This window comes from Hippopotamus amphibius, chromosome 2 (assembly GCF_030028045.1).
Source record: "Hippopotamus amphibius kiboko isolate mHipAmp2 chromosome 2, mHipAmp2.hap2, whole genome shotgun sequence".
Lineage (NCBI taxonomy): Eukaryota > Metazoa > Chordata > Mammalia > Artiodactyla > Hippopotamidae > Hippopotamus > Hippopotamus amphibius.
In genome coordinates, this window is record NC_080187.1 from 145563393 (window position 1) to 145577053 (window position 13661).

Here is a 13661-nt window from a genome sequence, read left to right on the forward strand (position 1 = left end):
GGCCAGCAGAGAAGAAGAGTACAGTGGGCTCCTTTGGTGATCTGGAAATTAGCCAAGTTCAAGTACAGCAAAAGAGCTGTGATTTTTAGTGCTACAGAGAGAAGGATACCCTCTACCCCACTGACCACTCCTTCTCCCTCCACCTTTATCTCCTTCAAAGTCAGGATGAGAAATACAGCCTTTGAGAGCAGGCTCCCAGGTCCTGGCACGTGGCAGAGGGAGGGGGAGGAAGCGCAGATGAGGGCCGGGCTGCAGAAACGCCAGCCTCATCTGATGCCACCTGCACTCTGATGCCTCATCCACCACCTGGAGCAGACATCCGTTTCTGTTTGGTTACTACAGTAAGTCCCCTACATACGAACCTTCAAGTTGTGAACTTTCAGACGTGCGTTTGCGTGTGCAGTCACGTAAGTTCATGTGTCTGGCGTACATTGTCACATACGTGCATCCTCTACAAGTGGCTGTGCTTTGGTGTACTTTACTGTACAGTATTGTATAGAGTACAGTAGTACAGTTTCTTTATTTCAAGCCCAGGACGTCCAGAAGCAAGCATAAAAGCAGTGGTATATAGATGATCTTGTTGGTTGGGTACCTAGGCTAATTTTGTTGGACTTGTGAACAAATTGGACTTATGAACACACTCTCAGGACAGAATTCGTTCATATGTAGGGGACTTACTATGTTTTTTTTTTTTTGTTTTTTTTTTTTGATTGAAGACTGAGCTGCTCACTTTGAAGCAGCACAGAGAATAAATACCTGAAGGACATTCCTCAAGTGACTGGCAAGGCGAGGTGGGATATGGGCAGACCTTCCAAGATCGGAGAAGGATTTAGGTGGAGGATGCCCCTAAAGAGCATCCCAAGGCCTGGGAGCTGCTGGAGCTTGCCCAGCTGAGGACCCACAGGCTCTTTTCAGCCCCACTGATGGACCACCCCCTTGGCTGGGGTTGGCTCAGAAACTGATTGGGCATAAACTCACCAGCCGACGATTTTCAGAGTGGGTACCTGCCATGGTGATCAAGAGCACAGACTTAAACTAGACGGAGGTCAGATCTCAGCTCTCCTGCTTAATTGCTTTGAACCTCAGTTTCTCCATCCATCAAATTGGGGAAAATAAGGGTGCCTCATCAAAGGGTTTCTCCAAGAATTAAATCTGCTAGTAGGCACTTAGAATATTGTCTTGGCACATGGTAAACACTCAAAACTGAGGGTTAGTATTCCATCCCTATAGCTGACTGGGACTGCAGAATTCACTGTGGGACTGTCACTACCAAAATAAAATGTGCCTGGCAGTTCTAACCCGCGAGTAGCCCTTTGCAGCGGGCACTTCAGGAAACAAAAGGTGGGGTTGTGGGAAGAGCATCTAAAGAATTTTCCTGCTGTTAAAATAAGAGGGGGCCCAATATTGTTAGAAACCGGTCCACGTGATTGCCAGGAGGGAAGCAAAATTTCTTTCAGGGAGAACACGATTTCCCGACCTATTTTATGTTGCCAATGTAGTACTGACCCACCACCTTAGAATTCTTGTGGTAGGGTCGCTTTTTTTTTCCCTAGTGGGGTGGAATAGAGCTTGAATAATAAATATTTAACAGGGACACTCCCTTTTCTCTGTTAAAATAATCTTTGTTCCAGTGCCTTAACAAGGACGACTGTATTTTTCCCACCTCTGCTCTCATGTTACGTGAAGCTAGGTCTCACGAGTGAGAGAAAATAAACATGGGCTACCCAGCCAGGGCAGGAGGAGGCGGCCTCTTTGTTGGACGGCTCGGGGTTGGGGGTTTCGGCTGCCAGGAGCTTACATGCACAGATTCCCGGCAGTTTCAGGTGCCAACTACCAAGCATGAGAAAGCGTGGAGACGGTGGTGGTGGTGGCGCAAGACCCCAGGGGAAAGGGGAGTGGCTGTTCAACAAAGATGGGGGGCTGGGTAGGACCCCTCCTTTCTTACGGGAAGATCTGGGCAGACATGCGGCTTCTGATCCCGGGAAGCCGGGCACTCAGGCACCTCGCACATGTTTGTGCCTAGTCCAGTTTGCAGAGATCCCACTGAGGACATGTCACCTCTTCTGCGTGCACTTTTGGGCTCCATCTGTGGTGACACTGACTTGTCTCTCGTGGAGAGGGAAAATTCACACACTGTCACGTAAGTGGGCACAATCTTTATTTCTCTTTAACTGAACTTGCTTATGAGACTCCATTTAGACTAATGGCGGAAACAACTTAATCTTTTTTCCATTTCTACTGTTGGCCAAAAAAAAAAAAAAAAAAAAAAATTAATCTTTTTTCCATTTCTTCTAATGGTGGAAAAAAACGTAATCTTGCCATTTCAAGGTAACTCAGTCTCTTCCAATAGAAAATGCAGACTGTCCATTTACTGCTTTGTCAATTTGGGATTTAAACCCAGTCAATTCAGTTGAAATTTCCTGTCAGGTTTTTCCTCCAAGGTTCTCTCCTTCCTCTTTCTCTACCCCAAGATGTGGCCTGGGTGCAGGGGGAGTTTAGGGCACATCACTGGGGCGGGTGGGGAAGCGTGTCTGAGTCGTCACTGCTCCCACAGCTGGGATCACTTGTCCCTCCAGGTCCGGGCCTGGGTCTGGGGCCCGAGCCTCTGCCTCTGGGTTGCTGGAAATCTGCCGGAAATCAGAGGCTGTGTACCCACCCCCCAACCATCTCTGGTCCAGCTGCCCCCTGAGCACTTCCTCACGTCCTGTCGGGAGTTGAGATGCGTTCACAGTTCGAGGGGGGCCCGGGGTAGCCCCCTCAGGCGCCCTCTGTTTAATGTTACCCCTGCCATTTCAGTCTAGGGCACTTCGGGGGCCTGCCTTCCCCCAAAGTTCCAGTGGGAAGTGGGGCTGAGGCCGCCCACTTGGGGCGGAATCCAGAGAGCAGTCCAGCCTTCTTGCCTCTTTCTTCTCTCACCAGGCTTCTTCCCAGACACCAGGAAGAGCTCCTATCTCTTCTCGGGGTGGCAGGAAACAGCCCCTCCCTCCCCACAGCTTGTAAAACAAATGTCTCTGCTCTGAGTTCTTCGAGCTCTGGTTCCTTGGAACCCAGAAGTCTCTCCCTACCTCCACCCACTCTCTGCCTCTCAGATCTCATAAAAGCCTACCTGGCTCCGGCATGAAAGCCTGAGAGCCTTGGCATTCACACCATTTCACAACTGAAGTGGCGTTATTTTGGAATTTACCAGCTAAACATCCATTGCGCGTGTGCAGGTTCTACCCTCTCCCTGAGGTATGCAGGGAGGCCACGGCTACTTGAGTGGAGGGCCCCAGACAGCAAAAACGACCCAGCCTGACAAATGCATTGGATGATATTTCAGAATATCATCCTGCTGTAAGTGCAGTTCAGGACAGCCAGCCCGAGCTCTGGTGGGTGTGGATCTACCCGGTGCCCGCACGGTGAAGAACTGTGTTCGGTAGGTAGGGGGGATGCAGCACAGAGGTGGGGGAGAGCCCGGTGTTTGCGTCGAGGAACTCTTGCCCAGGGGCTCTCCACTCAGGGGTCTCAGGAGAGATGCTGTGTTTTGAGTTCATTTGCTGATGGAATGTGATGTGAGTGCTGGTCGCTTTCTAGCTCTTAGGATGTCAAAGTGGGCAGTGTGGCAGTGGTCCCTTGCCTGGAATAAATGAAGTGAGAAGTGAGTGGTGTGTCTTTCCCCTGATTTGTTCAGTGCGTGTGTGCAGGGGCACACACACATATGCACACATAGGTGGCGGCTGGGATAAGTGCGTGCTTGCCATTCAGGATTTATTTTAGTCATTGCAGGCAGCTTACAGAGTAAATGTGTACACACACACACACACACACACACACACACACACACACGATTAGCCCTGTAGTCAGTGTGATAGCCTATGAAATTTCCTGGCAACCCTTAGCAGTGGCATAGATCATGTAGGAGGTGACATGAGGAGGGTAGGTCATGCGCTGGGGTCTGGAGCCTTGGTCTCTTTCTGGCTTTGCCATTAGCTCTGGGGCCAGGCTGCTGTGACCTCTTCTTCAAAAAGAGGAGGCTTCATGGAAGACCCTTCTAGCATTGATGTTTTTGTGTTCAAGGAAATGCTTCTCATGACCATCATGTGCTTTGGCACCTGACTCCCTGTCTGTTAAAAACTGGCAGTGGGTGAAATGAGAAAAGAATACTAATCATTTTAATAGACCACATGGCAACAGTTATTCATTAATAAAATTAACTTTGACTCGGCGGCAGTGTTTCAGAGCCTGCCCGCCCAGATAGGAGCTCTATTTCCAAGTTCTGCTTGGAAAAGCACAATTCTTCAATGCTTTGGAATCATTGACGGTTATTCTGTTCATATTCTAGGTCATGAACTGGGCCCCCTATTTAAATCCTTCTACTCCCCTGTTCCCATCATTACGACAAGGGGCACATACAGACTTGGGGTGGGATGTGGGGGTCTGTCATGGAAGGCACCATCTACATGCTGGAAACATCAGGTGGAGTCTAGAGATAATAGTGCAGGGGGTCCAGATTTTACAATGCTGCCCTACCTGGAAGTCACCACCTGGGAAGGAGTGTCCCACCTGCAGAGGAAGAAGAGCCTTCCCCCGCCCCGCCCCACCCCGCCACCACCCCCTTCCCTTTCCCTACCAGCTTCTTGACACTCCCAGTCTCTGGTCAAAGAAATGAGGAAAAGAGGGCTGTGTGGCTGGTGGTTCGCAACCTCCCTTGGAAATTGGAAACACCTGAGAAAATTTTTAAATGCTGAAGTCTGGGTCCCATTGCCAGAGCTTTTGACTTAATTGATCCGGGGTCAACCTGGGCAGTGGGCATTTTAATGTGCCACCAGGTTGAGAACCACTACAGCAGGAAGGCAGCAGGGGGGCCATCTCAGTCCAGCTGGGAAACTTCACTGACGAACGCTTCTTAAGCTTGGCTCTCACTCCCACGTGGGCTGGACAGTGTGCTCAAAAGGTTCGCAGTCTGGGTGGCACTGAGGGAGGACTCCCCCTAGAGAAACGGGTGCTACTCAGAATTTGCTGCCACCTCCCGGCCCCTCCCAGGACAGAGGGGCTTCTCCTTTGACCAACCCAAATCTTTCTTCTCTCTTTACATGGATGGAAAAGACTTGGTGAGGAAGGAACATACTCTCTAGCAGAATTTGTGGCAACTCTCCGTTGAAGTCTAGACAGGGTGAGAAACAAGAATGTTTCATAATAGTAGAAGAAGGAGATAGAAATGAAAAACATAGGATGGCAGAAGTGAGGTAACGTGCAGATGTTTCAATCATGGCAAAGGATTAAGCACTTTTCTTAACGGACAAAACCCATGAAACTGGCCTGGTCTGGCTTTGGGACGCTGCCTCCCCCGTTTTGCAGACCTCCCTCTGCTGGGGTGATGTAAAGAGGACATGAGGTGTCCGCTGTTGGTAGTGTGCAGGCTTCCCTGGTCTCCTTCTGGATGGCCTGTGCTGTCCACTGATGGTGGCCTCTGTCCATGTTGTGGCCTCACGTGGATGGGGTGGGGTGTAGTCTCCTTCCAGCCCCATCTTGACTGGGACAGTCAGGTCTCCCTCTGAGCTCACTGGTGGTCCTTGCCCTCCACCCCCTCTTTTGGGGGTGTCACCTCACTTGCCCAGGGCAGCCCCTCAGCTCCCACTCTCACCTTTGGCTCCTCTACATGAGGAACCATGAGGCCACATGTGCCCTTTAAGATCTATAGGGAACTAGACTGGGGTGACCATATTTTCTTCCCAGACACACTAAGCCACTCTCATAAGCTATCCCAGAAAGTCTTCTGTCTTCAGAAATCCATAGGACTAGATAATTAGGGGCATTATTAAAATCAAGTCTTCATATTTGAATATTTTAGAGAATAAAGAGATTATTTTATAAATGCTCTGATACCAAAACATGACCAGAATATAAAAAGGAAGTGATTTCATTTTATAATATAGATGTAAAAATCTAAAATAGTAACAAACCCAGTCTAGACATAGGCTATACATACAACATGTAAACAAGTGTGGTTTCCTCAAGGCATGCAGTGGTCATTCATTTAAAAATAATCTTATAAAATTAATATTATTACTCAAAAAATATGATCCAGTTAAAGTCAAGATGGGATTTTGTGGGGGAAACTCAATACATTGATACTAAAGTTTACCTGGTTGAATGCTTTTGTGAGTATAGGAAATTTTGAAATACAGGCATACCTTGTTTTACCACGCTTTGCAGATACTGCACTCTCCAAATGGAAGGTTTGTGGCAACCCTGCATTGAGCAAGTCTGTTGACACCATTTTTCCAACAGTATGTGCTTATTTCATGTCTCTGTGTTACATTTGGGTAATTCTCACAATTATTCAAAGTTTTTCATTATTATATTTTTTGTGGTGATGTATGTTTTGTGATCTTTGATATTATTGTAATTGTTTTTTGGAGGGGGGCACAAATTGTGTGTGTTCTGACTGCTCCACCGACCAGCCATTCTCCCATCTCCCTCTCCTCAGCTTCCCTATTCCCTGAGACCCAACAGTATTGAAGTTAGGCCAATTAATAACCCTATAACCGCCTCTAAGTGTTCAAGTGAAAGGAAGAGTCATGCCTCTCACTTTAAATCAAAAGCTAGAAAAGCTTAAGCTTAGTGAGGAGGGCATGTCAAAAGCCAGGATAGGTGAAAATCTAGGCCTCTTGCACTAAACCATAGCCAAGTTGTGAATGCAATGGAAAAGTTCTTGAAGGAAATTAAAAGTGCTGCTCCAGGGACTTCCCTGGTGGCACAGTGGTTAAGAATCCACCAGCCAAGCAGGGGACACAGGTTCGCTCCCTGGGCCAGGAAGATCCCACATGCTGCAGAGCAACTAAGCCCGTGTGCCACAGCTAGTGACCCTGCACTCTAGAGCCCCCAAGCCACAACTACTGAGCCTGCATGCTGAAACTACAGAAGCCTGCGTGCCTAGAGCCCGTGCTCCACAGCAAGAGAAGCCACCGCAATGAGAAGCCCACGTACTGCAACGAAGAGTAGCCCTTGCTCATTGCAACTAGGGAAAGCCTGCATGCAGCAACACAGACCCAATGCAGCCAATCAGTGAATAAGTAAGTAAATAAATAAAGTGCTACTCCAGGGACCACATAAATGATAAGAAAAGGAAACAGCCTTATTGCTGATATGGAGAAAGTTTTAGTGATCTGGATAGAAGATCAAAGCAGCTACAACATTCCCTTAAATCAAAGCTTAATCCAGAGCAAGGCCCTAACTCTTTTCAATTCTAGGAAGGCTGAAAGAGGTGAAGAAGCTGAAGAAGAAAAGTTGGAAGTTTAAGGAAAGAAGCCGCCTCCGTAACATAAAAGTTCCGGGTGAAGCAGCAAGTGCTGATGTAAGAAGTTGTAGCAAGTTATCCAGAAGATCTAGCTAAGATAATTAAGGAAGGTGGCTACACTAAACAACAGATCTTCAGTGTAGATGAAACAGCCTTCTACTGGAAGATGCCATCTAGTACTTTCATAGCTAGAGAAGAGAAGTCAATGCCTGGCTTCAGAGCTTCAAAGGATAGGCTGACTCTTGTTAAGGGCTACTGCAGCTGGTGACTTTCAGTTGAAGCCAGAGCTCACTTACCATTCTGAAAAGCCTAGGGCCTTTAAGAATTATGCTGAATCTACTCTGCCTATGCTCTATAAATGGAACAACAAAGCCTGGGTGACAGCACATCTGTTTACAACATGGTTGCCTGAATATTTTAAGCCCACTGTTGAGACCTACCACTCAGAATAAATGATTCCTTTCAAATATTCAAAATATTACTGCTCATTGACGATGCACCTGGTCACCCAAGAGCTCTGATGGAGATGTACAATGAGATCATGTGCTTTTCATGCCTGCTAACACAACATCCATTCTGCAGCTCACGGATCAAGGAGTAATTTCTACTTTCAAGTCTTATTATTTAAGAAATACATTTAGTAAGGCTGTAGGTACCACAGGTAGTGATTCCTCTGATGGATCTGGGCAGAGTAAATTGGAAACCTTCTGGAAGGGATTCATCACTCTAGATGCCATTAAGAACATTCATGATTCATGGGAAGAGGTCAAAATATCAGCATTATCAGAAGAAGTTGATTCCAGCTCGCATGGATGATTTTGAGGGGTTCAAGGCTTCCGTGGAAGAAGTAACTGCACATGTGGTGGAAATAGCAAGAAAACTAGAATTAGAAGTGGAGCCTGAAGATGTGACTGAATTCCGCAATCTCATGATAAAACTTTAATAACAGATGAGTAGTTGCTTCTTATGGGTGAGCAAAGGAAGTGGCTTCTTAAGATGGAATCGTCTCCTGATGAGACGCTGTGAAGACTGTTGACATGACAATAAAGGATTTACAATGTGATACAGACTTAGTTGATGAAGCAGCTGCAGTTTTGAGAGGATGGACTCCAATTTTGAAAGAAGTTCTGCTGTGGGTAAAATGCTGTCAAACAGCATTGTCTGCTACAGAGAAGTCATTTGTGAAAGGAAGAATCAATTGATACTGCAAACTTCATTGTTGTTTTATTTTAAGAAAATGCCACAGCCACCCCAACCTTCAGCAACCACCACCCTGATCAGTCAGTAGCCATCGACGTCGAGGCAAGACGCTCCACCAGCAAAAAGATTTGGACTCACCGAAGGCTCAGATGATGGTTAGCCTTTTTTAGCAATTAAGTATTTTTTAAGTTAAGGTATATACATTTATTTTAGACAAAATGCTATCGCACACTTAACAGACTACAGTTTAGTGTAAACATAACTTTTATAGGCATTGGGAAACCAAGAAATTTGTGTGACTCCCTTTCTTGAGATGTTTGCTTTATTGCAGTGGTCTGGAACCAAACCTACAATATCTCCAGGGTATGCCTGTAGAAGAGTAATAATGAGGAAATTTATTAACATTTTCTTTAAAGCTACAGTATTTTAAATGGTGTAGTACAGTCACTAAAACAGATCAGTGGAGCAAAGTAGAAAATCCAAAATAGATCCAAGTGCACATGATAATTAAATATATGATACTGATAAAGATAAAAGTAGTATTTGAAATCAGTAGAGAAGAATGGATTATTTAATAAGTTGTGTTGAGATACCTGCTTAAACATTATTAAAATCAAATAATACCCTTGTTTGCAAAAATCCAAATGGATTGAAAGAAAACATTTTCACATTGAAAATTAGTTTAAAAAATTACTGTGATAACTTTAGTCAAATATTTATATATAATTGTGGAAGGGAAACCATGAATAAAAGTTTTCATCAGTTTGAAAATTGTTTCATCAGTTTGCTTTTGCTGTTTAAAATTTCTGCATATATGCCAAAACAAAACAGAAAGCTCCTTCCCTGCCTCATCCCCAGGACACACTCCAAAAACAAAATGAAAGAAAAAAACCCAGATAATAAGCTGGGAATAGTGCTTGTATCAAACATGACAGATATAGGGTTAATATTTATAGTATAAAAGGGGCTCCTAATACTTTTCGGACAAAGAATGATAGAAAAATACCTTGTAGTAAATGTTAAAAGTCTTAGAAAAATTTATGTCTATGAACAGCCTATTTCCTTCTAGAGTTTACCCTCAGGAATTGAATGTACAGATTTGTAAATACACATATATTGGATATTTTTCAAAGAGTTATCAATGAAAGCCAAGAAAAAACAAATGGGAAAATGAAAAGGAAGGAATGGAGAAGGGAAGAGAGAGAGAGAAAGAGGAAGGAAGAAAGGAAAGAAGGCAGGAGGGAAGGAAGGGAAGGAAGGAAGACCTTTAAATATTCCATAATAGGAGATCAGTTAAAGAAATTATGTTATACTGAAATAGTTGATAACTAGTCAGTAATTAAAAATAACCTGGAATGATGGTCACAGTAATTTATATATAGGAATATTCTTTTATGAAAACAGCTATATGTGAATATATACAAGAATATATTCATAAAGATATCTGGGAGCTTCTATGCCATGTTAACTTGGCTACCACTTCATTAGGGGTTTACAGCTAACTTTTCTAAATTTTGCATGTCTTTTCTCTCTCATTCTTTCTCTCTCTCTCCCTCCCATATTTAGTTTTAGTTTTGAAATTATTAAAAATAATTATTCTAACAATGTTATTCTGAGAACGTCTGGCTTAATGCAACAATCCCAAGACTGCAGGCTGGTCTGTAGCGGTTCTGCCCATCCCTCTCCCATCTCCCGCCCTGCCGTGCTCCAGCTCCTGGTCACCAGCTCTGGGAAGATGTCCCTGACCACCCAGGCCTTTCCTGCTTCCCTCTTGTGTGAGCTGTAGGTGATACTCTACCTCATCTTTGTTCTTTAAATATTTCCCATGTGTTGTCCAGTCTCCAGAAAGAAACTGTGAGCTCCCAGAGGGCAGGGGTTGGGCCTTGTAATTCCTCACCTGCCCTGGGCTCCAGGCAGGGATGCAGAGCTGTTTCAAGGACAGGGGCTGGGCCTGAAGCCTTTGGCTGGGAGAACTGATGAGAAAAGGCACGGGCCCAGGAGGTCAGCTAGGGCGCCACCTGGCCAGAGGCAGTTGGAAGAGCTGAGATGGGCAGAGGCCACAAGCACAGCATTGATGAAGTGGGTTGAGCCAGCCCTGTCCTGGCAAGGAAGGCAGGTGCCGTTCCTGGTCTCTGCAGCGCTTCACTTCTGCAATGCTCCCTGGATGATCTGTCACGTTAACCTGTGCTTTTTGTCTCCATATGATGCGGACAGGTTCTAACGTTCCCATGGACCAGCCCTGCTGCCGTGGTCTCTATGACTTTGAGCCAGAAAACCAAGGAGAACTAGGATTTAAAGAAGGGGACGTCATTACATTAACCAATCAAATAGATGAAAACTGGTATGAAGGAATGCTACATGGGGAATCTGGATTCTTCCCCATTAATTATGTTGAAGTTATTGTGCCTTTACCTCAGTAAATGTGTAACTCAAACTTTGGACTTACTTTCATAACTGAAATGAATTCACACCGGTGTTCTCTCAGTGTGGTGTTCTGTGGCATTCTTGCTCTTTGACCAACTTAATGACTTTTGTACGTGTGTTCTCTTTATAATGTGTTTTGTATCAATTTAGTTTGTATAAATGATTTTCTCGTCCTAGCTACGTGAAAATACCGTTTCCTTTTTTGCTGACTGTCCTAAAAGTCATTGATTAAATAAATGTATGTGCTTCTTGTTGCTAAAAATAAGTGGCACCTATTTCAGTTTTGTCAGTGAATCGCCCATATTCCTCAAGCTGTGATGGAATGCAACACTTGAAACTAAGAACTGCTAAATATTTTGTTTCCTGACATTACTGATGGCATCCGCTCTTTTCCCTTCATGGTGTTTTAGCTGACCTGTGAATAGCCCAATAAACGTGACACACTGTGTTGGCAAGAGGCCTTGGTTATTCTTAACATTGAATTGATTTTTAAGCACAGTTGTCCAGCTGCAAACTCCTCCTGTGCCCACTCTGACTCGGGGCCCAGCTTGACTTGTTTGACCTGTGGGATGGTAGCAGACTGGACACAAACAGAGAGTTGAAACAGCGCTCAGCCTTCCCACCTGTTCTCTGGCTCCTGCGTCTTCACCAGGAGAACTTACCCAGAGAAGACATGGACCAGAACTGGGTTAACCTAGCCAACCTCCAACCTTTCAAAGGTAAGGAAGCAGGGACGCTAATCTACCACAATTCTTTATATAAATAGGTACTGAATATTCTTAAATGGATCAAGTTTATCTACATGGCTTCCTCTTCCTTGAGGATATGTTCTTTTCTTCTGAGATTTCTGCATCCCTCAAATGAATGGACTTCTGACAGGCACATCTTCCAATTCAATAGGTATTGCCACGTGTGTTTGACCGTCAGCATGGACATTGCTTAGCTTCAGGCTGGGATCCCATCCTCACGTCTGCCTACTCCTCATCTCTTATTTTGCTGTAGAGACAAATGGATTGGGTCCCAGGAGACTCAGCTGTTGTCTGTCCTTATGAGATCAGGCCTGGCCATGTGCACAGTCTAGGTCCTGATGGATAACTGGCTTGTGTTCAAATATTCCCTTGAGGGTACTGAGCAAGGCCAGCTCGAGATCTGGCCCTTCGGCGGCAGCGAGGATTGGTCTCAAGGGGCTGACAAGGGAAATGTGCTCCTACTCAGTGTGAGTAAAAGTACAAAGAGCAGGAAGGGGGAATAAAAAGCCATGTCTGCAAGAAATAACAAGAGATCAGCTAAGGAGATCAAACACTAACCTCAAGGCAAAGTCTGGAGGGCCAAAATAGGAGCATCAGAGAGATGTGAGAGCATAGAATCAAGAGAGTATTCAAGGGCAAGTTCTAATGAAGTGTGTCCACTAGAAAGATGCACCAGTGTTTATGCACATGGAATTATCTGCCTGGAAGAGGCCCCCAAACTTGGGCCAAGTTCCATTGACATAAAAGTTCTTCTCTGCCTCAGAGGTAAACTGTGGGGAGGAGGCTAAGAATCAAAATGGATGTTACGACTTTTTTAAGAAAAGTTGTTCCAGTTCCTGGGATTGTCCTGGGACCAAGGGTTCTTGGGGACATTTCTTTGGACTTGGAGTAATTCAGGCCTGAAGTGTTCCTCTTAGGAGCCACTTTTATCTCCCACCCTGCAAGCAGGAAGTATCGCTTATATTCACCTCCGTGGAGGTGGGAGAAAGACCACCTTCCTGGGCCGGCTGTGTTATTTATTTGCTTTATGTGCATTTTCTAGTTTAATCTTCATTAAAAACAGTAAGGCATGTTGTGGTGTTCCTATTTGCAGGGAAGAAATTGAGACTTAAAGAAGGGAAGTGACTTGCTGAATGAACATCACAGAGCTCAACTCTAAAGGCCATGCTATTTCTGTACCTGTCATATTGACCTTAGCGTGTCTCCCCCACATATAACGTCTACTTTACCCACTATAGAGGGACCCATCAGCCACCCTGGACGTTGTGACCCTACCCACTGGCCACAGTTGACTGGACCAGGGATGCGCATCTAGTGTTTTTCAGTGGTGATAACTAGAACCACTTGCTACAAATTAGGTTGTCAGTGTCTCAGTCCAAGGCCCCACCTTTGTTAATGTCTCTGGGACTGTGGCTGCCCTGGCAACCAGAAGATCTCTTATTCAGTGCACAGCACTACAAATCTAAGCCCCCTCCATGCCTCCCATGGGCCAGTCCCTGATGATGACTGATGAGGTTGGGCACCTTCTCATATGCTTATTGGACACGTGTGTATCTTCTTTTATGAAGTGTCTCTTCAGATCTTTTGACCATTTTCATTAATTAATTAACTAATTTATTTGTTTATTTATATTTTTGGCCACATCATGCAGCATATGGGATCTTAGTTCCCTGGCCAGGGATTGGACCCACACCCCCTGCAGTGGAAGTGTGGAGTCTTAACCACTGAACCACCAGGGAAGTCCATCTTTTGACCATTTTAAAGTGCTTATTATTGACTTGTGAGAATTCTTTATATATTCTGTATGTGTCTATATGTCTATATTTATATTAATATGTTGTTCTTAGAGTAGCTTAAGGTTGTTTAGTCTCGGTTGTAGAACCTCTGATAAGCTATGTTGGACAACATTGTTGGACATAATTCCAGGTGGGAAATAGAATACAGAGTAAACTTTAATATCGGTGGCTGGAGTGGGTTGATTAATGGCCTTAATAAAGGATATGTCCAAG

General features: G+C 45.0%; 1 protein-coding gene and 1 pseudogene across 10 annotated transcripts in view; both read left to right on the forward strand.

Moving 5' to 3' along the window:
• The window catches only part of SH3GL3 (SH3 domain containing GRB2 like 3, endophilin A3), a 302977-nt gene extending 291619 nt beyond the window's left edge, over positions 1-11358 (forward strand). For 9 of the 10 annotated variants that reach the window (XM_057721494.1, XM_057721495.1, XM_057721492.1 and 6 more), the window contains one exon: positions 10694-11358. In XM_057721494.1, the coding sequence (XP_057577477.1) occupies positions 10694-10899 (206 nt within the window). In that variant the 3' untranslated portion in view covers positions 10900-11358. Of the gene's footprint in view, positions 1-5085; positions 5122-10693 lie in introns of those variants that run through there. The other variant, XM_057721497.1, reaches the window with a different exon arrangement.
• On the forward strand, positions 6536-8845 carry LOC130845009 (tigger transposable element-derived protein 1-like; annotated as a pseudogene).
• Positions 11359-13661: the final 2303 nt, after the last annotated feature.